This window comes from Calypte anna, chromosome 3 (genome assembly GCF_003957555.1).
Source record: "Calypte anna isolate BGI_N300 chromosome 3, bCalAnn1_v1.p, whole genome shotgun sequence".
In the NCBI taxonomy this organism is placed as follows: domain Eukaryota; kingdom Metazoa; phylum Chordata; class Aves; order Apodiformes; family Trochilidae; genus Calypte; species Calypte anna.
The window spans coordinates 27,075,130-27,100,605 of NC_044246.1; the positions used below are offsets into that span (position 1 = coordinate 27,075,130).

Below are 25,476 nucleotides of genomic sequence, written 5' to 3' on the forward strand. Positions count from 1 at the left end.
TTATAGGAGGAATACAGACACACTGAAGGTCCCAGTCCTGTGTGCCTGTGCTGGGATTGCCCTGCTTCTGCATATACAAGGCCTATGTGTGCCTTGTGCCTAAATCTATGGTTTTCTTTATAAAGTGATTTGAAACAGCTACTAAAAATTACATTGTGTTATCTCACTTGCTGCATGTTGTGACTTTAAAGCAAAATGGATGGTGCATCTAGCTGTCTTCTTTAAGGGATAGGTATTTGCAGTAACTCCATGCTTTATTTGCAGTTACACAATAGCTTGCAGAACAGTAACTGATTAAGTATACAGCAGTCTCAGACATTGATATGGATGTGTCAAACTAAGTTAGAAACAGAAATGTAATGTCACCATGCAGCCTGTCTCTTATATGAGTTGAAGGTGAAAATAAGCGCCAGAAATTCCTAAAATGCTGGCCAGACGACTCCAGAGGAGGTTTCTCTTGCCTTGATGTCAGCTCTCCTTCTGTCTACTTCAGGCTTTGAAGCTGCCTTCGGGGACAAGAAAAAACCAGACTGTTCAACATAGCAGTATTTCACATCAGAAATATGTGTTTCAGACTGAAATGAGGTTTAGCCAGCCACTTGAATTTACTCTCTGTGCCAGAGCGAAAGTCCTCCATGGGCCTGACTTGCCTGGGCCAGGGGAGGGGTACCCAGCAGGAATGTGTGGAATTGGAGGTTGAAAAAATATGCTTGTTGAGCAGCATATTCTCTGTTCTGAGCGGTTATCTTAAATGGAAAGCAACTTCTCAGGGCATCTGGCTCTGCACATGATCTAGAACAAATAGCAGAAGGATTAATTTTTGTTTCAGAACTGAAGGATTAGCTATGTCAGGGGAGGTGCTGCATGGGGGGGCTGCTGGGGATAGCATTCCACTGCTGGAAAGCACTTTTTGCTCAATTTGGTGTTCAGCCGCATTAAATAGCTCAGCTGGCTGAGCAGATTTAGCTCTCTGAACACTCAGCAAAGGTTTTGGGGAGGAAAACAAGTTAGAAACTTCCTCGCTTAAATTGTCTTAATCTGTATGTTGTTTGTCTTTCTGCAAAGTTCAGTGTCTGTAATTCAAGCCTTGCAATTTGGACTTGGATTGTTGATAAATGCAGTATCAAAATTGCAACAAAACAGTTAGCCAAAGCAGTTGTAATTAACTGATTTATTTTTTTTTAGCATGTGTTGTTTTATTTTCTAAATAGTACATAATTAGTGTTTTCTTCCCTGTTCTCCTTTTTAACTCACACTTCCTCCCCTTGTAAGTTGGAAACAAATTCTTACCCAAATGTGATTTTGACCTTTTATGTTATTTATCAAAAATAATAATCTCAGTTTATTTTCAAAGCTTATTAAAACATGATTATACTTAAAATGGGGGAAACTGCAGCTTGCAGTGCCTCAGATAAATTTTGATTTTGACCCAAGCACCTCAGTCACCTTTCCAGTGTCAATAGCTTTTTGCTTATGTAAATTTTTGCTTGAAAAAAGTTTAGAAGAAAATCTTTAATATCTTTTCTTCAGCAGCACAGTGCATTTTTAACTGCCTTTGGAGTACGTGTCACTCAAAGCATGAGCTTCCTCAGTCAGACAGTAACTGAGTGCTTGGAAAAATACATGGTTTGTTCTGTCTAGAATATGGAATCAGTAGGTTGGGAAGATCACTGAGTCCAACCCTTGACCTAGTCCTGCCAATTTCACCACTAAACTATATCCTAAGTGCCACATCTACATTTCTTTTAAATACCGCCAGGGTATCTTTTTAGTATTAGTACAGTTCATTGAGCTGCTAAAAAAGAATCTGCCATCCAGGAATTCTGACAGTTGTCTGCTGAAGTGGCTTGATTTATTTAAACTAGGCATTAAAAAAAAATTCGTTAAAAACAATATGCCTCCTATTCAATAGAAGTTGGAGATAGAAAAGGAAGTTACAGAAACCAGTTTGTTAATGATTAATAAACAGTCTCTACTGTTGTACTTCCTGTCTCCTGCTGCCTTTCAAAACACACAAGCAAATTGTAGTGCAACGTGTGGATGGTTACATAGGTTACATACCAAAATCTGTTTTCATCAGTAGTAGCTACCACTTAGTCTTGTGCAAATTTATTGAATAAATTTATTTATTTTTGTGTTCCATGCATCTCAACAATTGCATGTTAACTTTGACCCAGGAACTGTCAAATGTGTGTGTTCCTTTGACTTATATTTTGCTTTAATCACTGAGCTTTTATGTAATTTCACTCTTTAATTTTTGTTTGAACAAGTGAAGGTTCTTCAAACATTCCTGACAGTGTGTGATCTTCTTTGCTTTTCTTGTGTTGTGAAAGATGAAGATAAGAGAGGAGCTTTACACTTGTTAATGTTATTTCTGAGCATCTAAAAATACTGCAGCATTCAGAATTTTCCTTTATTTGTTTCTTCAGAACACCACTGTCCAGCAAAGAACTTGGAGCATGGCTATGAGTAATGTCAGTGACTCTGTGGTTCTGAGCAATGGCAGCATCTTGTCAAATGCTACTGGCCAGGTATCACTACAGCTAATGATGGAGATGTCATGGTCCAACAGCTCTCACCTAAGGAAACACCAAGAACAAAAGCAAGTCCAAATGGCTGCCTGCAACTTAATGGTACACTCAAACCATCATTTCTGCCTTTAGACAACCAAAGAACTCAGCAGGTGTTGTCGCAATGCTGTCACCCTTGTCCATACCATCATTCTTTAAGTTGCCATAATAACAAGCAAGAATGTCATTCAGTGGTTGGCAGTGCAGCACCATCTCCTATGACTTCATGCTGCATGCAGGCACATACTGAGTATTCAGCATCTATTTGCCAAAAACACACCCCTGTATATCAGCCTTCCTGCTGTCTTCAAGCCCTCCCCGTCTTTCTGCCTTCACCATCAAAGTGGCCTGACCATTTTCAGCATCAGCCTGTGCAGCAACATATAGCCAGTATAAGGTAAGCAGTGTGCATTGTTTAGTGCTTCTCAGTGTGGGTAACCTTTTCCATAGCTATTTCATTTTCTTTACAAAAGCAGAAGATCACAAAGGAAGGTGAACAAAATTTCTTCCATGGTGTTTTTACAAGTTAATCTTTCATATGTTACCAATTTTTTTTTTTTTTCAGAAGAAACCAGGACAGGAAACCAGTTCTGATTTGCTAAATAAATATTCCTGAAGTGAATTAGTTCTTTCTGGGGGTAAAAGACTTACTTTTCTTGGGGATTATTTAGAAGCTCATAACTCTTCTGCAGTACCTAGTGTACATCTATTTTGTGTGAAACAAACCAGTACAGAGATAGCTAAGAAAACACTGAAAGAACTCATTATGTCTGTAATAGTCTAATCAAAATCTGTATTCTCTCAAAAAGATGCATTGAAAAATGCTTTCGTCAGTTCTATTAATGTGTTTTTCTTTGTCAGGTCAGCTGGTTCAGTGAGTGCTCCCATATCTTTTCAGTGTATGTATCTGTTAAACTTCAATATGTGCTTGGGCTGAGAAATTTTGGATTGTCCAGGTTTTAGTACTTTCTATCCTTCACTTCGTATGAACTTGCCTCTTTATGTATGTTTAGTTTGGAGTTCAGTGACTGTAGTTCTTAATAGTTACAAGGAGCAACAATCAAACCAGAATCTATAACCTCCTGGTCCTGGCAAAATCAGTTGCCCAGACCAAGAATTAGTTTCTGAAAACAAATTCCAATTGCAGTAAGACTTCATAGCTTTCTTTAAAGTTTTTTTGTTTCTTTTTTATTTTTTTTCTGAGTTGCAATTTAGCCAAACTGGATGAATTTCCCTAGGGTAATGAAAGCTACCCTTTTCCTTGCTGTCCAACATCTGCATCCTTGCTTAAAGTGAATAAAGGTCAATTTTTTTCTTTAAGGTTAATTTAAGCAACTGCAGACAAATTTAAAGTGAATAAAGCTTTTTCCTTTAGGTGCAAGCAGATGAAAATAATAAAAAAGTGCAAGTTGTATTTCCTCAGCTAGTTTTTTGTTTTACAAATGGAAAAAAACGAAAAGTTGTTGGAGCTGCTTACAATCAGACATCTTTTTTCCACCCCATACTTTTTAAAATGTTGAGTAAAGATGAAAACTTTTATGTAATTTTGTATGCAAAGGGATGCTGAAGGTTGAGCCATTACAGAATCAGTCAGTAATACTTTTCAAACTGTCAAAATGGGCACACTAATTTCACTGCTTTTCTCCCTGTGCATCAGGACTGTTAAACTTGATCTGTACTCTATGTCTTGAGGAAGGGAACAAATGTGATCCATAATCTGTATTTCTTTGCTCAGTCGAGAAAAAAATAACAAAAAGTTCTCCCAGGTATGGTAAAACAATATATTCCGTAGCACTTCACAAGTACAAAGACTGTGAACTGTTCCAATTCGGATCTTGAGCCAAGATGCTTGTTTTCTCCTTGCACTTCCTCCCCATGGTATATATTTGTACATAAATGCATGTAAATAAGAATGAGTTCCACTTGCAGAGGCAACAGCTCTGGTGCAGGCACATGTGCATGGGGGAAGAAAATCAGTGAAAAAAGGGGCTGTTACAGAGCTTCTGTGAGCCAGGAACAAGCCCAAACAGTGCCAGGGCCATTCTGCACCATCCACCCTGATGTGGTGACTGATGCCTCCAGCTCAGAGCTGTTGAAGTGGAGGTGGTTCCTGTACAAACCTCAGGCTGTGCTAAGTGCCTGGACCTCTTGCATGGGGCAGAGTTAGGTGGGAAACCTGCGTGCGTAGGTTGTGGCAGGTGGCAGAGCTGAAGGAAACTGTGAAAAGGCCGCATCACATGAGGAAGGCAGAAAAGGAGATGGATAGCTGGATCCAGGCCCAGGCTGTAGGGGAACCACAAAACTATGGTCACACAGCCAGCAGCACATGCAGAAAGGAGGGACATCAACAGTGAAGAACAATAGAAGATTCAGTCTCACCTGTGTGCCCAGCAGGATCATGAATCACAATGCTCCTGAAGACTCCTGCTAAGAGCACATGGAAAATGTGGAGGAGGCTGATGACAGCCAACATTACTTCACCAAGGGCAAATCATGCCTGACAGATCAGGTGGCCTTTTATGATAAGGTCATAGTATTGGTGGATGAGGGAAGACATCTGAAATCATTTGCCTAGACTTGTGCAAAGCATTTGACACTGTCCCACACAAAATCTTGGTCTCAAAATTGGAAGGATATGGATTCAATGGATGGATCATTTGGTGGATAAGAAACTGGCTGGCTGGTTGCACTCGAAGCAGCAGTTAAGGGCTTGATGTTCAAATGGAGTACAGTGACCAGTGGTGTTCCTCAGGGGTCAGTACTGGTGTTTTTAAACATCTTTGTCAGACGGACAGTGAGATTGAGTGCACCCTCAGCAAATTTGCTGATTACCCCAAGCTGTGTGGCGTGGTGGACATGCTAGAGGGAAGGGATGCCACCCAGTGGGACTTCGACAGGCTGGAGAGCCAACCTCGTGGTTTAACAAGGCCAAGTGCAAGGTCCTAAAGCCCTAAATATGTGATAAATAGGACTCCAGTTCCTATGCCAGGTTGAGGAAGCTGGTCTTGTATGTGTTTTGACTGGCTACTGGCTGTGGCTGCATTAATAGACAATACATACATCCAGGTATATCACTTGTGTTATTAGCATGGAACCAAAGACTTCTTCTGTCTCAGAATATACTACAAGATGTGTCTAAATGTTACAGTCTACAGATGGTAAAAACAAGGAGTAACTGGATGCAGCCTTGCAGCTGGATAAGCACACACTCAGGAAGAAGCAAACTGTCATCGGTAGTTACTTTGTAGTGCTAGAGAGAAGATATGATGAATGTGTATTAATCTTTTACATGCCCAAATAACTTCCTGTAGACAGAAGAGTAACACGTGTGATATTTTTGTGATCTCTGCTCCAGGTCACACCCCAGCTTTATTATATTTTGAGCCTGCAATCTGCACAACAGCTTCTTCAAATATTTTTCTTGCACAACTATTAGAAATGATCCAGCTTTAAATTAGGTGCATGTTTCAATAGAGTTATTTAAAATGCAGGTTCTCATACAATAGATGAATTGAATTTCTTATATATTCAATCTAACTTTCATTTTGTTGGTTTTTGCTTGGGTTTTTTTGTATGTTTAAAAAAAGCATTCAAACATGTTACAGTTAGAAGTTTAAGGGAGGAGAAACATGATTAGATAGAGGGGGCCAAACACTCTTTGCAAACTGTATTGCTAATGCTTACAGCTCTAGGCAGGTAACCAATTGTTTAAGCACAACAGGTTTTGTCAGGTTTTGAAGCCCAAGGCTTAATATTTGTCAGTGACCTAATATTAAAGGAATGTGGCTCTTGTATAACGTTGCAGATTGAAGTGTGTAAAGAAGACATTGAAATAATGCCATGCTTGTCCTATCCTCTTAAAGCTATCTGGATCTGGAATTTTGTAGGGTACTAAGCTTTAAAGTTTAAACTAAGTTACTTGGAAATGCCATCTGTACACCATAATTTAAGTGTCTGGACAACTGGTAATTTTCTTAGGTTAGTGAAAAAGGCTTGTAGCATAAAACAAAATATTTTCATTGGTTGGTGGTTTACAAAGTGATTGCAGAAAAAAATTGTATTGTAAAAATAGTTAAAATACATCAACTGCTGGTTGTAATGGTGATGATTTTTAGATCATCAGCTCTGAGGCTGGACAATCTTGTTATTTTTGAACCTATTTAAGATGTCATTAATTCAAACATGTTTATACCTCTTTTTAATGGCATAATACCTTGACTGTAAAACACTCCATAGGAAATCCCAGCCATCTTTCCATATCAGAATGCAATTGTCTGAGGACTTGATTTGCTTTTTGACAAATGGTCTTGAAACATACCTGTTGGGAGCATGGTATGATTCCTCCTTTCAGGTAGTACTAGATTTTTTTCCACCTTATCCCATTGGAGAGCTTCAACTTTGTTGAAGTTAACCCTTTTTTGGATGGAATGCACTTTTGTGCCTATAGAAACCTGTGGGGCTTAGAGCCATTGGGAAAGTGGGTAGTTATTTCCCCTCCTTTGATATCATCTGCATCTGTAATCATCAGCAACCTTCAGCAGGTAGGCAGTAGAAATGAGGAAGAGGAATCAAGTAAGACTGTTAATCTGAATAAGTGGAAGAAACATGAAGACTGATTCTTGCCAGCTGGAAGCACCAAGTTAGGAGTGGAAGAGTAAAACTATACAGCCCAGCAGCATGTTTAGTGAGGTGAAAGGAGAAAAAATAAATAATTAAGGGTTGCATATTCTGGAAGAACTAAACACTACAGTAAGGAAATGTAAAACCAGGAAACTTTTAACATTGTTCCTGTTATTTCTCAAAAAACTACTTTTCTTTAGGTATGAATATATGCATATAAATTGGAACAGAAGAGGAAGAATTTGCAGACATTATTCAGTCGCAGGGTCTCAGGGTTGTGGAAAGTGTGCAGTAACAGTGCTGTGTGTGGCTGTTGTCTCTGTCACCAAACAGAATTGCTTCTCACAGACTTGTATGTGAACTTTTTATGGGAGATACCAGTGAAAAGCTGCCTGTATCCTTACTAATCTTGAGGCCAGCTCTTTTGGAATCTCTCTTTTGCGATACAGTTTAGAAAACTCAGGTATATGGACTTAGCAACAGCAGGTAGAGGAGAAGAAGAAACTGGGTAGGTGCAAAGGAGCTGATGGTACACTGATAAGGAAACTGCTCCAAGCTGCCAGGGTATGTAATGCTTGTACTTCTGCAATATCAAACCAGTAAATTCATGCAAGTACTCCGTGCTTTATATCCTCTACTATTATTTACAACTTGAGACTGGACTGCTAATACTTTAGGCTAAAGCAAATAAGAGAACTGTTCTAAAAAGACTCTGAAGCCTCTCTGGTAAAAAAGACAGGATAAAGGGATATGTGCAGTGATCTCTCTATGAGCATGCAGCCATCTCAAGATAGAACATGAAAATGAAATCAGTTTAAAGCCTTGCAGAATCATAAGTCTGGCTAAGATTTAAGACTGGTATATATATAAATCAATCCTTATCTCTTGCTAACTTAGTCTCCAAAGCCTTAGCTCCAAAGCTTTGGTTGAATTGCTGGATTGAAAGTTCTTGATTACTAGACCAATTTCTAGTCTAAAGCAAGGCAAAACTATGGTACTCAGAGTCAGGAAAACGTTAAAGCATTAATATCTTCAGACTTATTGCACATCTTGCTTTCAGTTAGATGTAACCTTCTTTTGAACTGTTTTGGCATTTTAGATTTATGTGACCAGTTCTGTGATTCTGAGTTCTGCTGTATCTCAAAGAGGTCTGTGACATTTATACAGTATGCAGACATACTTACATTGCAATTAGAAGTTTAAAAAGGGTATCTATAAAAATGAAAAAAACTATGAAGTGAAGTTTAGCACATTGTAGCTGCCTCTTACCCATTTTGTTTTCCTTCTAGTTACTTGCATAAAGATCAGAACTGTAAAAAATAAGAAGCTCTTGTTTTTTCAGAAAGCAAAAGAATATTTGCTAAATACAATCTTAATAACAGACTTTGTTATGAACAGCTCTCTGCTTGAATCCAGGAATAGGATGGTTGTTATCTAGTACATTCTGCATGGCTTGCAGAGCTGATTATATGTATACATGTGTATGCTATATTTTTAAATAGTCTCATTTCAGCAGCAGTAACAGTGCACAAGAGCTCTTACATGGAGGTTTTAAAGCAGTATTTTCCATCTATCTGTATATTTTCAATTCAAAATTGTTACCTTCTTCTGCAATTGATGCTTAAAAGATTGATTTGGGTTTATTTGTTATCTGAAATGTGTACTAATGTCTTTTGTACAAAATACTTTTGCATGTATTTGTGCTATATGTTAATGATACACTCTTCCCCTTAGAAGATTAAAAATAAATGTCTTGAACAAAGCCCTTTACGTCAGATTTTTTTAAGCTTGTTTCTGAAACTTCTTACCAACCCTTAGCAGCTAAGACAAGAAGTTGCCACCATTTCTTTGAGTGTTCAGGATGCTGCAGATATCTTGATTCATGCTGTAGATCAGGAGTTCCTTCACTTTGGTAATTATTACAGGAACAATGCAAACTCAGGCTCTCTTCTTAGTTAAGCAATTTATTCCATGCTAAAATAGGAATTCTTTATCCAATTAATTCTCAGAATGAAGAGGCTGGAGGCAGATGGGAAGCACAAACTAGATGTTCCATTTCATGTCCCAGCATTAGTAGCCTGGTGGCGGCTACTTGGGGATTGTGTAGTTGAGGAAAGTAAAGGGCACGTGCAACAGTCTCATGCATCCTTCTGAATCTGAGTCCAAATGTGGGAGTCTCTGTTCTGGCACATGTGGAGAGGAGCTCTTCTGCAACCAGACAAATAAATTGTCTTCTTTTTCTCTCTCTGAAATAGTGTTCCAAGTCAGTCAGTAATTGGGAGTTGTGCTTCTCTTGTTTTTTGCTTATTTTACTGATTTTTGCTTTTAATTTTGCTTATTAGTATGAGAGCTTTGTTCTGGTTATATAAATTCCATTTGCTCTTCCCATGATAATTATTGTTCCATGTAAACCACATGCTGAAACTTTATCCATTAGTCTTGCACAAAGCTGAAGGCAAAGGGTTGACATTCTATAAATAGAAAATGCCATTTATAATTCAGTGGTTAATCAGATTAAAAATAATGCATCTAGAAAATTCTTCAGTGCATTTAAAAAAAGACAATCTAATTCATTAGTCCAAGGGATTTTTGCAAGCTTTTATTGTACTAATTAAGCAAATTAGTATTTGGTCTAGATTTCAGATTGTTTTTGAAGCAAGATGTTTTACAGTAGGAAAAAAGACTTGCGAAAGCTACTGCTCTGGTTTGAGTGCAGCTTAGTATCAGCCTGGCTGTAGTATGATCTTGTGTCTCTGCCATGTAAAATTCCAGATTCTGTGTGTGATTGAAGATAGATTTCCCATGCCCTGTGTCCCTCACCATTTCTTGAACAAGAGAAGAACTTGTACTAAACGAGCAGTCTGACAGGCCTCTGAATTAGTCTTCAGACTAAAGCTGATAATATGAGTGAAATGGTAGAACCCATGACTCTTCTCTTTTGTACTAAATTGACTGAAAAACCTGTGTTAATTCTTGGGAAGGACTAATTGGTGTTTTGAGATTTTTAAAACTGAACATTTACATAAGTGTTTTTAGAAAAAAAAAACATGTGGCTGAACAGCTAAAATGACAGCAGTTTTGTTGAGATGCTTTGACCACATATAGTTGCTCTCATGCAATTTTAATTTAATAGTAGGTTGTGTTAAGGTTCAAATATGAAACAAGACAATTCCAGACGACAAAAGAGCAGAAGTCTACAATGTGACCAGTGATGTCTTTTCAGTACTCTTAAATAGATGGCATTTGAAAGATTTGGGTATTCCTGCTTGTTAGAAGTTTTAAGTATTCCTTACTGTGGGAGTAAAGATCACAGAGGAACATCAGCTTTGGAAAGCTTCTTGTAAGCTGCCATAATTGTCTGTCTCTGTCTCCTTCCAAAACCATATCATTCCTCTCTGACGGTATTTCAGGATTGTCTTCATCTCCTACTAAGTAATAACAGATGTGCATGTTTTGGAGTAGTCAGTGGTACTTTAACAGTGAAACAAAACAAAAACCCCAATGCAGAGGAACAGAGAAATGCACAGGGTGCCTGTGCAATTAGGCATTAATTTTGTTGCATTAAGACTGTTATGAGATTTCTATCCAGGATAATCTGTCTAATAAAGAAATCTCTTAAAAGTCCTTGATCAATGCAAAATGGAAAATAAGATGGTACCAGTAACAGATCAGTACAGGTAAGGGAGGTTACAGGTAGAAATCCTAAGCTACTAGAATTGATAATATTTCAGAAAGCCTGGCCTTTCTATTTGGAAATTTGCTTTTTTTTAAAAAAAATCAATCATAAATAGATGTACGTGGTGGACTAGAAAAGCTTACATTCATCCCTTCTCCCACTTCTCTAGTACTTTTTGTGATGATAGTGGGATTCCTTTCTACAAAATTCTTGTGTTACATTTCTAGTTTGTAGGATGTTTAGTTCATTCAGTCAGGTGGATGAACTTGTGCTGACTTTTTGCTTGAACAGTTTTGATTATAGTAAACCTGTTCATAGTCTTAGTGCTACAATACTAAAAACCTTTGAACATACAGTAAATACTCCCTTTTTTATGTGCTACTTACTGAGTAAACAAAAGAAATTTAATCTCAGGAGGTACAAAAGGTGATGTTGCATTATATATATATAGTTTTTTCATCTGTATCAGTATAAGCTAAGTGTCTTTTTTGTGTAATTAGTAAATCCTTCTAATTCTTTTGTGTTGAATATATGCTTGTGTTGTGTAATGTAAAAATTATGATACTCTAAGTGACTAAAATTGCATACATTTGAACAGCAGCTCAACACCAAAACGTATATTTGAAGTTAAACACTAAATTAGGAAGAAAATTACCTAAGTCATAATATTTCCATTAGATGCAAGAGATCAAATATGTAGAAAGATAAAAAATAGCCTTTGATCCCATAGTCAGCCTAATAATTTGGAGAAATTGTAAGGGCTGGTATGCAGTCTTATCTTTGGAAAAGCTCTCTGGTCAGAGGAGGCTTTCTGAGAGCAGAACTGAACCCCCTGGTGACTTACATTCACAAATCCCTACATCTGCACAGGAAGGAATACTGAAACATGTACCAGATGAAGCGTGATGGATAACAGTCTGAAGTCTCTCTGCTCCAGAGTCAACCTCAAAAATGCTTAATGCCAGTCATTAATGCCTCTAAGAACATGGATTTCAGCCATTGTGGAGAAATACCTTGATAAAAATAGGTGCTCTTGTACATGTCTTTCATTCTCTTTGGTATCATGGGATGAAGTTTTTTCTTTTGTGTATGTTGTGATTTCTAGAGTCATGTTATTTCCTGCATGTCAGAGAAATACAAGATGTGACCTTGTGTTGCTCCATTCATCTGGGAAGTATAATAAAACCAGCTTTGAAATGAAATATTTCTGATGAAGGAACTTTTTTGTCAGTAAAAATGCTGAAAAACGTTATCATCATAATTTAAATCCCAGAACATATCTATTAATTTCATTTTAATTACTGAGAAAAGAAAAAAGACTAATGGTTTTAGACTTGTGAAGGATCTTGAAATAATATTAGTCTGCTTCAAATTAGCTGCTGGCTTGTTTTCAAATAATGATTCATGGTGGTATTTTACTAAGCCTTTTTAGTTGTCTTGAATGGTTCAGAACTTTTTTTTAACTTGCCAAGTACAACTATATGTGGTCCTGCCTTTAGTGCTTCAGAAGTTAAAGGGATATATGTATATATCGTTTTACTTAAACTTTTTGAAGAATAGTATGCTTTAAATTATGTATATATTTTGCCATTTTAAGCTGGGAAAACTCAATTGAAATATGCCTGATGGCAGTTTTCTTATTGACAGTTTGGGAACTGTGTTTAAAGGTGGCTGTGCTCATTGGAGAAATATTTAGGGGAGGAAAAATATTTTTAGGTTGTATATTACTTGTATATTACTTCTTCAGACACTTCGATTTCCCAACAGAGAAGATGATTTATTTACTGTGCAAGACAAGTGAACCAGGTAGATGCTGTTAAGGAAAAGAGCCAACTTTTCTAGCAGTTGATAACATTGACTCAGTTATTGAAGCTGAATGAGGGAAAGCATTGCAAGTCAGTATTGCAACAATGAGGTTCTAAGGAATCTTAAACTGAAAACCTTGTAAGTAAACCTTGGGCTCCTGCATATATACCATCCATATGGAGGAGCAAGGAAAAGGAGGAGAGGGGGAACCAAACCCCAAACCTTGAGATTTTTGTAGGTGGTGAGGAGGTGTTTCTAAGGGTATTTAAATTTCAAGTAATTTACATGTTCTAAAGCTACAGCAGTTCTAATTTTAGCATTTAAGGAATCATATTTGGTTACTGAACTTATCAAAATAATTTCCAAAGGAAATACATATGTATAGCATGTCTGTTATTTGGTACTGACCTTTTCCCATCTCTGCTGACTTGATGGGATCATAATTTTCTGTTACATGTTGGCATGAGCTGCCAGTTTGTGATTGGGAGATGTCAAAACTACCTGTTACTTTTTCAGAGTAGATTAGTGAAGTTTAATATTGATTTCATAGCAGAAAGAAAGTAAGCAAAACTTTGGCTTAGGGAAGTATAGAAGGTTTGCCACTGACATTCAAGGATCTTGGTTCTGTGCAGGGTGTGTGCCATAGGTCAGTGAAGTGTAGCCTTTTATGCTAAATTTAAATCAGAGGCAAGAATCACTTAGACAGTGGTGCTGTTTTTCTTAACACCTTCCTCACAATTGCTTTTCTTGCAGAGAGGGAATGTTATTTGCTCATTCTTGCTGTGAACCTAGAGCAGATCCTCAGCTGGAACTGATAGGGTGGGGAAGAATACAAGAGCAGACAGAAACCTTTAAACAGAGCATCTCAAGTATAAAAATGTTTGAAAACACCCACAAACAGTTGCAAAATAGCATATTGATTTTTCATCTCTCTACTACAAGGACTTTCATTTTGCTTTATTTTACGCATAAGAATAATCTTAGCAGAAATAATTTATAAATACAAGGTTAAGCAAAGGTGCAAATTGAGATTTCACTCTTTTTAACGGGATGAGTTACCAGGTTTTTATTGCTTTATTTTAGCAGGTTTTTTATTGTATATTTTATATATATCATCTTTCCCAGATAATATAGAGGTAAAAAGATTAAAATACTTTTGATTGTTCCTTGACATTTAAGTGGGAGAGAACAAGAAAATTTGTTGCATTTTTCTTTCTTTCAATAAAACCTTAAAAAAACCAACTTACCAGAAAACTCAGTTCCCTGTCATGTTTACAACCTCTTCTGTGGCTTGTCCTATTCTTCCTTTATAGAAGTAAATAAGTAAAGCTAAGAGCAGACAAATGCAATAAACACTGCATGTTAAAAAAAACCATCTAGAGAGAGTTCATTACTAGAATCAAAGAAACTCTATATCATAGCAAAAAAAAATAAAATTGGGAGGTTTGTAAGAAGTATTTTTGGCAACTTAATCTGTTGGATTTATTTTCTTAGTGACTGATAAAATGATAAAGCAAGTACATGTTATACCTGATAATAGCAGCAACAGGTAGCTTTATATTTAAGATCAAGTCAAATGGTTCTCATGGGTAAATGAAGTTCTGAAAATGAGATTTAGTGCCAAGATTTAATTTGTATTGTATGTTCTCATGGAAGGTGTACAATATTGATGCATCTCTCATTCTGTCCTGCAGGGATTTCACTTATCCTTGAGTGCAATAATGGCAAAAAACTATCTGTTATCACCTCCTGTATCAGATCCTCCAACGAAGGAAATAAGTTCCCTATGGCAAAGTGAAATGTTGAGGTTAAATACCTCATAGTACTTTGGCAGGGGTGTCTTTGTATTGACCTTTTTTCCCCCCAGTAACTACAGGATTTTATTGTAACAACAGTTTTGACTAAAGTTAATCTATGTGTGAAAAGCAAGAGTGCGAAATTAATTTTTCTGCAATTGACTTTTTAATGATTATTTTTCTTACTATCGCTATGTTCAGACACCTGTAGTATACAAGGTGCTTCAGAAAGAAGATACAGTTTGTGTCCAGAAGAGTACACTCTAACAAAATTATGCTATGTGTTTTTATGGGGGTGATGTTATTTGTATCAAGAGAAGAAATGCCTTTGATGAATACCTGCATGAGGAAAGTAGAACATATTCTGGATCCCACTCTACTGGAGCAATTGTAGTGATTGCTTCTGCTGCTGTGTTATCTGAAATACTGTTAATGATCATGTACAACCCTGTAACAGTTTATTATAAATAGCTGTAAGTTCTACATTATTTTCAATATTTTGTGCAGCTTGGCACCAAAGTGAAGGTGTTGAGTTTCTGTCAATGATCATTTCCATTATTCAGTAGTGCCTGGGCATGAGCCTTGAAATTGGCTGTCACTGTTCCAATGTCACCAAGCATGCAACCCAGCTGGATTTGTTATATTTATGATATTTATCAGCAGTCAGTACTTATTCATCTGAGACAAGTTTCTACATTGAAGTAGGAAAAGTGGTTGCAAAGACTGGTGCACATCTTTTTGCAATGCTTCTGGTGTATTCAGCTGGGGGTTCATAACAAACTGCTTGATGGCAAGTGATGGTCTGAAGAAGAGCAGTGCTTCCTCAATCAGTGCTGGTTCCAGCTTGGACATGGTACCTTTCTACCAAGGCTGAAAGCTGGCTTAGCTTCAGCAAAACACCAAAATCAGCTGGATTTTGTTGCTTGGAGCCCAGCTTTCTGCTTCCCTTAGCTGCTCACTCCTAAGGACAAACAGAGCGGAAACACCCGCACTGACACTTTCAGATTTACCTGTAGTGCTGTTGTTGCCTTTGAATTGGGTGTAGCAATCCCAGGCAGTGCCCCTGTGCTGCCCTGTGGCAGGGGTAGCAACCCAATAGGCAAAGGGGTAAAGCTCTTCTACATCTGAGCTCCAGTCCCTGCACACTGCTCAATAGAAATTCATTGCAGCAAAGTGTTGTGAACTAACTCAGAAGTCAAATGTTCAGCCAGGGAAACATGCAGAGTCATAGTAGATATTTAAAATAGTATAGGAAGACATTGTTTGTATAAGTGCATACAAAAGTATTTCTTGGGGTATATTGACACTTTTTAACTTCTTTGTTTCATTTAAGGTTACTTTCAGTGTAGGTAGGACTATTGATATTCAAACTCATATTAGTATCTTTTACAACCTTTTAGGTTGTTGATAACCACTAAGGCTTGCTTGCTTTTTTTTTTAATGTTGGTTGGTCCACAACAGGTAAAAAACTCTCTTGAAATGATGCTTCAAAACACTGCCCATTTTTCTAATTTTCTGTTTCATGGCTACCCTTCTGCAGGGCTTTTGCAACCTCTCAGTAAGCAGCTAGCATTGTGGTGTGAGTTAAAGGAGGTCACTGATTGTGAGGAAAGACAGAAAAAGAATATCTTGGAATATCTAGGTACTTTCGTTGGCCTCTGAGATGTTTAAGTTTGTGTTCTTTTGATGTGCATTAGATTAATGAAACAAATGCACTGCAAAACCATCAAGCTGTCCATAATTTTATTATTAGAGTATTAAATTAATTTGGAATGGTCTTATGCTGAGGAGTATTCTTTTGAAAAATTGCTTTCTGCTGTATAATGTCCAGGTAATATGAAGTTTATACAACTAGATTTGATAATAATAATGATTTCAAAAAACGTGCAATTCATTGTGGTTGAAATTAGAACCAGACTCCCCTGTCTATTAGACCCATGCTATTCTATTAAATCCCATAAGAAAACTAATTCAGTCCTGCAACTGCAAGGAAACTTTGGGTTCATTGAGAACCTGAAGATAGGAGGGGGCCGAGTGGCATGGTGTGTTCCCCTTCAGGAAACTAGAGCACCAGTCATCTTCTTTCCCATATTGAAAGGAATGTAAACCAAGAGTATTGTTTTGTACATCTGAACTTCCCCTATTAAAGTTGGTATGTGCACAAAGGCACAAGTGTTTTCTGTTGCCTGACTCCTCAAAATACTGGTAGAAATGCTGCAGTTAAGTGCTTAGCTGTCCAGTCCAAATGGGTGCCCTGGTCTGTCCACTTGAGACTCTTGTTATTCTTGTAAATACTTTGATATTATAGCAATGCTTTTTAAAAACACCATTCCTCCTTCTTTTCAGCATGTTGCCCAGAAGGTTGCTGGACTACCAAATATATTTCATGTTGAGAAATGCCCAGGAGATTTACTGATTTATTAGGTCGTTTCTAATTGTGTGGTGTTCAGTCTAACCTAACCATTGGGAAAGGACAGGGTGAAGAAAAGCATCTGTCGAATAAGGGATGAGACTTCCAGTAAATGGTGGTAGAATAGAGCTTGTCTTTTTGTTTCCCATTCCTTTCTCCCTCTCCTTGATGCACAGTATATATCAGCTTTTAATCAGTGATTATAATTTGTGTGATAACTTAGTTGTGCTAATTCCCTCACAAACAACTGTGATTGTCACTTTCCACTATCAAACTTGTGATAACAAAGTACAGATGTAATTCAGTACCCAGATCAGCTTGGGGTTTGCCCTGGCAATATTATGGAATGTACCATTTCTTTCTCATGAAAACTGAGGAGGATTTTTTCTTCTGTCTACATTCTTTTCTGGACATTAGTGGCATTATTTAATCTGGCTAAATGAAAGTATTATGCTTCAAAAATTAGACACAGCAGTGTTAATTAAATGGGAAAGACATTTTTTTGCCATGCATTTCTGTATTTTCGAGCATAACTAAAGAATTTTCAGGCATGGTTTTCAGGGATAACTTTTACTATTGACTGATATAATAGAGTCATCAGAACAGCTGCAAGGGATTGGTTACACTGCTGGAGTTCACCCAAGTGTACACAGGTTTTTTAATGCATAGTTTTTGAAACAAAACAGTTTGATAGCAGGTGTGACCTTTAACCCTCCCTAACTTTGAAGAACTTCATCATTTGTTCAGCACTGAATATATTTTACAGGTGGAGGAACCCGAGGGAAATGTTTGGTTTTGTTGGGAAAAGGGGAGGATAAGAAAGGGTTGTGTTGGTATTTCTACCTCTTTTGGGTAAAGCATCAGTATTGGGTATTAGCATCAGTTACTTTTTGAAAGTCTAAACAAATTTTTTGCTTTGTTAAGAGTATCTGTTTTGACATCTGGTTTCAGAGACATAAATGAAAGCCAGGGTAAAATTTGAAGAGAGAGCTATTTAAAATGTGCACCTCTACTAAGATATAGCATGCAGAAGGGACTGGAAGAGCTGTGAAGGGTGAACCTATAAGAAGATACATTGAGAAGATGCCTGTACCACCCCCAGAATAGTATCAATGACACACTGGTTCTTCCCAACTTACGTTTGTCTCTCCAGCTTTTTGAGGACCTCAGATGATTCTGAGGCAGTTCTGTACCTCACTGTCCAAGTATTTGAGGGACTGCATAGAGACATGGGCATGGCTCTCTGGATGAACCAGCTAAACATAGTCTCCATAATTTCATGGAAACCACAATAATGATTGTCCAAGGATACAGAAAGCAATTTTATCTGCCAGTGTAAACCTGACTTGTCATATAAGCATTTATATAATCAGTATAAACCTGAGCTACACCAGCCTGTGCTAGTTCTTGTCCTGAGATTGCTACTGGTGGTGCCAAATAGTTGTATGGTATTGTTCATCATGGCACAGATAAAAATGGGACTTGCTTTCACAAGTAACTGATGTGGAAATGCAGATTGTTACAAATAGAAGTTAGAAATCCATGTTTGAATTACCGTGTTAACATTAAATATTCAAGGATATATTTATCTTCAAACTGTAAACCAAGAGTGAATGCTGCAGTTACAAAAATCTGTTACCTGACTCGGTAGCTTTGTCCTCTCTTTCAGACAGACATGAAAGCAGGCATTCAGTTTGCACTCTGTGTTGACACTGAATTAGTCCATGAAGGGGCTTCTCTGTTAAAGCATATTAATTTAAATGCATATTTCTTGAAGAAACAACTATATTAGCTTTATATTTCTTGGTATTCCATCGTAGTTTCATTTATGTACTATACTGCTTGAGAGTCATTGTGAATGAAGATGAAAAGAGGGCTTAGCGTCAGTGTTCAGCTGGGATAGTTTAGTTCTTCTTCCATCTTGCCTGCAGAGTGAAGGGATAACAGGAATGGTCACATATTGCCCTATGCTGTCAATTACATTTTCATCACCCTTTTGTTGCCATGTTAACAGGTTGCCCAAGGAAGTTGTGGCTGCCTCCTCCCTGGAAGTGTTCAAGGCCAGGTTGAATGGGGCTTTGAGCAACCTGGTCTAGTGGGAAGTGTCCCTGCCCATGCAGGAGGGGTTGGAACAGGATGATCTTTAAGATCCACTCCAACCTGAACCATCCTACGATTCCGTGTTAGTTAGCAGTCCTTTGAGCAGATCTGAAGTGATCTGTTACTGCATTTACAGCTGTTTTGCAGTGGATTATGCTTTTTATTCAATGTAACAGAGTGTGGTGTTTCTGAGGCTCAGTTCTACATGGGTTATTTCCCCTTTAGGTTTACAGTGGTCCAGAGTTAGAACAGTCTGAGCAGCACACACACCCCGTATAGGCATGGTTGCAGATACCTGAGATGATGCCAGAAGGTTTTTGTTCCTCTTGACTAGAGTTTCAACCCAGTGTGCTGAACCTTGTAAGTTGAAGGACAGAAAATGTCATTTTTGTGCACTGATTCAAGCTTTAACATTCAGTGAAAATTTCTGAGGAGTCCAAAGTTTGGGCCATTTATCCGGAGGTGTGTAAGCATACAAATGTTTACACTTTTAGAAACCTCAGGGTAGAAATACGAAATGATTATTCCAGCAGATGTTTCTGGTTTTCTGTACCGGTTCCTTGGTGGTAAAACAGGTCCATAACTTGGCTGAAGCCATAGTATATTTACATCTTTGGAGTGATTTATGTCACATTCATAGACAGCAAATTCTTGCAAGGACTGACAGATTCATAGAATCATAGAATCATAGAATTGGCTGGGTTGGAAGGGACCTCAGAGATCATCAAGTCCAACCCTTGAACCACTGTTGCGGTTGCTAGACCATGGCACTGAGTGCCACATCCAGTCTCTAATCTTCATGTGAAGATTTTTGAAGTGAAATGTGTGTGAAATTTACTGATCCAAGAGTTAAAAAAAATGAAGTACTCCCTGAACAGCAGCAGATATGAGTAATTTATATTTTATTTTGCAGTCTTCTTATCAAAGTAATGTTGTTTGTATGTTTTTTAGCAAACAACCGAAACTTGCATAGAAAAGTCTATAGAGGTACCCTTTGTCATTCTGTTTGTTGCGTGATGAGCAAGACAGAATTTATATCCAAAATATTTTTTTGTACTTGAATTCTGTTGGGCACTCAAGAAGATTCATGAATTGCAATGTCAGAACATGGTGTTTCAGTTGTTCATTCCCATCATGTGTAATCTGTGTCATGGTTTTCAATGGCAGTGAATTGGTATAATGTTTGTTTATTTGGTCTCTTGTTGAAAACTGGAAAAGCCTCTTAAACAGTAATCCCAAAAATTAACTGCATAAAATTCCACTTTTGAAAACCCAGCTGTCTGTAGCTGTAATTATTCTCTGAATTACTTGTTTGCAGAGACTTAATTGAGTATGATTGTATGCTTTTTAAAATAACTCATATTCTAAAATATCTGATTTTTATAATCCAGCTGCTTATCCGTGCATGGGAAGAATTAAACAAATTGGCACATGCATGAGTGCTTCATATATTTTCAGTTACTCTCTTTTTTTTCTCTCTTTTCAGACCAGCCAGACCATTCAAGTTACCAAAAAGGTAAGACCTAATACTGTCACGTGGGAGATTTGCAGATTGATAAAGGCAGTAGATAAGATGATGGCAAAACTGTTATTCCATACACAATGCAAGACTAAGGAATGTTAAAGCAAAATAATAGGGAATGAAATTAAAACAGATTTTGAATTAATAAAAAGGGAAGTATTTGTGCTTTGGATAATGAGTTTCTGAAACTGCCATAGGTGGCTGTGGAGGTGGATAGCATGAGCACATTCATACAACATTTTGAAGAATTGATCTGCAGTGGGTCCCTAAATAACACTGTAAAGGGGGAGCCAGGAAAAAGCTCTTCAACATCCCTAATCACACATCTTTGAATCCTGGGAGAGCAGGAATGGGATAGACCACAGATAATGGCCAGACCCTTGTGCTCCCCTTGATTAGTCTTTCCATTAGTATCTTCTGGAGAGGCTTTTGGATTCAGCATACTGGACCAGAATTTTTAAATCTATGCAGATTTCAGTGTTCCTTTTTGGCAGATATTTTATGGTATTTTTTACTGTAGTCCATGCCATTCTCTTTGTATATACACTTTCTGCAAAAGGATAACACTCCGGTGACTCGGTACCTTTTTGATTACGCCTTATTCTGAGAAGCAGCTTGGTCATACCATCAATAATGATAAAACACTGACAGAAAAGTTCAGAAATTTCATCATAATGATCTTTTCTTCTTCTGAAAACCAGAAACCCCACATTGTCAAGAACATGAGGTTTGGACTGCGTATGCTCTGAAGAATGGCAGAGTCAGAGAAAACAACAGAGCAACTTACATGAAACTGTTAAAATTTGAATTCAGTAAAGAACAAGCCTGTTCAGAAGGAACAATACCTGCTCTGAGTTACATAGTCTGTTTTATGTTAATTCAGCCACACAAATACCTATTGCTCATAGCAACCTCTTCATGATATGGAAGCAATACATGGTATGTTTCTGTCTCTTTATATGAGACAGTAGTGGTTTAACCTGAGTATGTGTGTATAGAGGTTCTGATAACACTATCCATGTGTTATACTATAGCTTAAAATGAGAAAGAAAAGTAGAGTACTGTCTTTTTTTTTATTATTATTAAGAAAGCATCCTAGGTCTTAGATCACCCTAGGGCAAATTGCTTGAGACCACTTTTTAGTGGTGATAAATAGTTGACATAAGTATAGATTATATTAATTACTGTTAATCTCCTAAGCATTTTTAATTTTTTAAAATATGAAAAAAAAAGCAATCAAAAAACCGAAAACCCGGACACCAAAAAAACCCCCTCAAACCTTTTCTAAGGGTGTGAAAAACAGCAAAAGGAAAGAAGTTGAGGAAATCTATATGTGTCTTGATGATACAAGGCAGCTTACAGCAGTGTCACCATTCTAACAACTAGGTTGCAAGCGGGGGTGAAATGGCATAAAAAAGATACTTCAGTCATTGTCACAGTTATGGAGAATTAATCATTTAGTGCTTAAGTAGGCTGGAGGACATAAAAAGAAATTATAATTTATCAGTGTAGTCATATTGGCCAACTGGCCTTTTTAATGTGCTTAGCAGTAAGGATGTGCTTTCTGAATGCGAGTGATTCCTTGACTAAGGAATTGATTTACGTGCTTTCCTCTTGAACTCAGACATTATTAGGAAGTGGGCATTTATGCAGAATCTAAGTCAGGGTAGTGGCTTACTTTTCACAGAGAAAATAGAAAGTAACTAAACTCATTTTTTGGCTTCTTAATGGGTGAAAAATAAATTTACTTTTTAGCCACTTGTGGCTTGGTTGGGATCAAGGCTGGCTGTAGGCAACTTGGTTGGGGCCAGAACCCTCAGCAGCATCAAATGACACTCAGACAAATAAAATCAAAATACAGTGTGGTTAGTCCTTCTTGATGTTCTAGCCCAGGTCAGCTTTGGTTATCTAAATTTCAGTATGTGATCCAAGAAACAGGACAAATTTGTAGGTGTGAGCAAGCGCTTACTGTATTATGTGTCTTACTAACATGTTAAACACTTTAACTAGGACATAATTTCTTTTACAGCTAGTGACTGAAGATTTTAGCCAATTTAAGAGCTGCTCAGCTGAGAATAGAAGTATAGAGACAACATCTCAAAAGGGATAAATCTGACACTAGTGATGAATAGGAAAATAAAACTTTAAGGTATAATTTTTATGACTTCAGAGCAAATGCCTGCACTAGCTAGTCAGTCCAGCACTTGGTGTTTATGAAAACATTTATTCCTATGAATAGGAAAATTCTGTTAAGTCATTTACTTCCCTTAGCTTCAACTGTGTACAGTTGCTCATTTGGCAAGCTGCCCTTTTGTGACTCACTTTAGTAGAAACTTAATACTGCTTTTCAGCCTTTTGCTAATTAACCTCTTATATGAGAATTCAAAGGATTATTTCACATTTACCTAATCAGAAATTGAGATCCACCCAGTGCCCCTTAAAGATCCTTGAGATCCTTGCCCCTTAAAGCTGTGGACCCCTAGACCATACCTATTCCCACATGCTACAAGAAGCCAGCAGTGTGCTTGCACACTGGAAAGCTGTTGTTGGAGTGAGAATCTGGGCATTACCTCCCTCAGGAATGGGACAGAACATTTCTGTGGAGCAAATAATTGAGCTGTGATTAGATAATTAGTCACCATGAAACTGGAAAAGAACCATAATATTTTAAGACAGTAGAAATAAGTAAGAAGAGGGCTCTGCTAGAAACTTCCCTGTTATATGGCATGTAATTTGAGGAGGAAGTAAGAGTATAGGTCTTCTTGATCAATATTTAGTGTGTACAGAGACTATCAGCATAGAATGATTCATAGGTTAAATTATTATTCTAATGCCTTTTAAACATTGTGAGATCTTTACAGTCTTTGTTCCCAAAATGAGACAATGTTACACTTGAAACATGAACTTTATTAATTCAAGTCTTTACTGTAACAAAAAATAATCAAGAAATTAGGATTTCTGGGTTCAGTGTTTTTTTTCTGATACTTTTCTGTCAATTTAACAAAAATAAAAATGCTTTTTAAAATAAAAGTTATATTTCTGAAAAAAATTCTTCCACTCTTAAAATATAGTGATCTAGGAGCTAAAAGTAAGGATTTGTGTTATACTATAAGTCTAAACAATTAATGCTGATTAGTTTATGTATCATGCCACAACTTCCTTGTGTCTTTGAATTTACAACAGATTTTATGGATAATTTGTACCTAGGGTTTGACTGTTTTTTTAATGACTGATTTGAATATAGACAAGATAGGTGTTTGGGTTCTACTTAAAGGTAGATTTTTCTTCACTTTAATATTTTTCTTAAAAAAAGCATAAGATGGCAAAAAGAAACTGATGTTTTCTATCATTAATTTTTTAACAAAGCATTTGTTTGCTAGTGTTCCACAGCCATAGTTAATACCCATGCCAAATATGGAGTATAAAATAAGGAAAAAGTTTTTTTATTAAAAAATGGTGTTAAACAATGTTTTTCAATTCATGTAAGCTTTTCTTTTTCATTTCTCTGTAAAAAACATTTTATGTAGATTGTATGTACATCATTGCAATGGCAGTTTTAAGTACTGCACATGTTCTAACCAACAAATATTTATTTCAGTAGTCAACTACCTCTGTAGCAGCACAAAGAAAATCTGAGCTAAAGCCTGCATTTTTGTCAGCATCCTGGTGGAAAAAGTAATAGTCTGATATGAAAAGCTTTTCTTTGTAAGAACAGAAAGTTTCAGTTGGGAGATTTGATATAAAATGTGTGGGGATTTTGTGTTTTCTTACTGAAAAAGAAAGTGTAGAAATAAACTGTCTCCAAATGGGTTCCATCCATGTGTGATAGCTAGCTCACTTAAGAAAAATAGAGAAAAAAGGTCAATGTTTCAACATGGTTCTTGATATAGGTATGGGTTAATTTTGTGTCTAACTTGCATTTCTGTAAAGTGTTTTTCTCTGCACCCCCCCTGCAGTTATGCTGCGCTGATTGCTGACTGGCCCGTGGTGGTCCTGGGCATGTGTACTGTGTTGATAGTGGTGTGTGCCCTTGTTGGAATATTAGTTCCAGATCTCCCAGATTTCTCTGATCCATTGCTGGTAGGTAAATATTAATCAAATGTCCTGTCAAACAAGTATTTTTTTGTTTGCTGGTATATCAGTGATAGCAGTAAACAGCAGGTGCAAGTGAAGCGATCAATACATTCCTCTTAAACTGCGATCTGCCCAGGAGGTTCCCTGTACTATGAATCTGTTTGGGAATCAGTTTTCTGGGAGATTCAGTTGTTAATAAGCTTGCAGAAGCCAGTTCTGTCTGACGAATCCACAAAATAAATGAAGTGGTAAAGACCCTTGTAGTTCCTCTGATTAAAAAAAAAATTTAAAATTGCATCATGACATTGGAGCAGCTAACAGTGATACAAACATGCAGTTGCCACCAGAAGACATCATCCACTAGTTTAAATTATTTCTGCATTTTGCCATTGAAAGCTCATATGTCCTTCAAGAGAACTGCTGTACATTGACTTACATAAAATCATCCCAGTTTTAAATGTACAGCACATATAACATTGATACATTCTAAATCAGGTTTCCAAGATTGAGAGCCAGGATCTATTAAAGGAAAGGGGATTCTAAGTGCCCTTCTGGGGATGAAACTATATCCATAATGAAAGATAGAAAGTAATTTTTGGCAGTGAGGTGGAGTGTGAGCTGGTTAAAGGAAGGAAGTCAGAGAGATGTGGTCAGTGGGACAGAATCTAGTTGGATGCCTGCATGTAGTGGAGTCCTTCAGGGGTCAGTACTGTGAGCAGTACTATTAAATGTATTCATAGTGACCTGGATGAGGGGACAAAATGCACTGTCAGCAAGTTTGCTGATGACACTAAACAGTGAGGAGTGGCTGACACCCCAGAAGAGGGACCAAGACAGGCTGCAGGGTTGGTCAGGGAGCAATTTAAAACAAGGAGAGAAATACAGCAAGGGCAAGTGTAGAG

The 25,476-nt window shown here is 37.3% G+C and overlaps 1 protein-coding gene across 1 annotated transcript in view; it reads left to right on the forward strand.

Annotated features, from left to right (window-relative positions):
- DISP1 (dispatched RND transporter family member 1) overlaps positions 1 to 25,476 on the forward strand; it is a 94,575-nt gene that overhangs the window by 54,575 nt on the left and 14,524 nt on the right. Inside the window, 6 exon segments of the mRNA XM_030448539.1 lie at positions 2,429 to 2,523; positions 2,526 to 2,881; positions 2,883 to 2,909; positions 2,912 to 2,967; positions 20,465 to 20,494; positions 24,457 to 24,580. Of these exon segments, the coding sequence (XP_030304399.1) occupies positions 2,460 to 2,523; positions 2,526 to 2,881; positions 2,883 to 2,909; positions 2,912 to 2,967; positions 20,465 to 20,494; positions 24,457 to 24,580 (657 nt within the window). The 5' untranslated portion in view covers positions 2,429 to 2,459.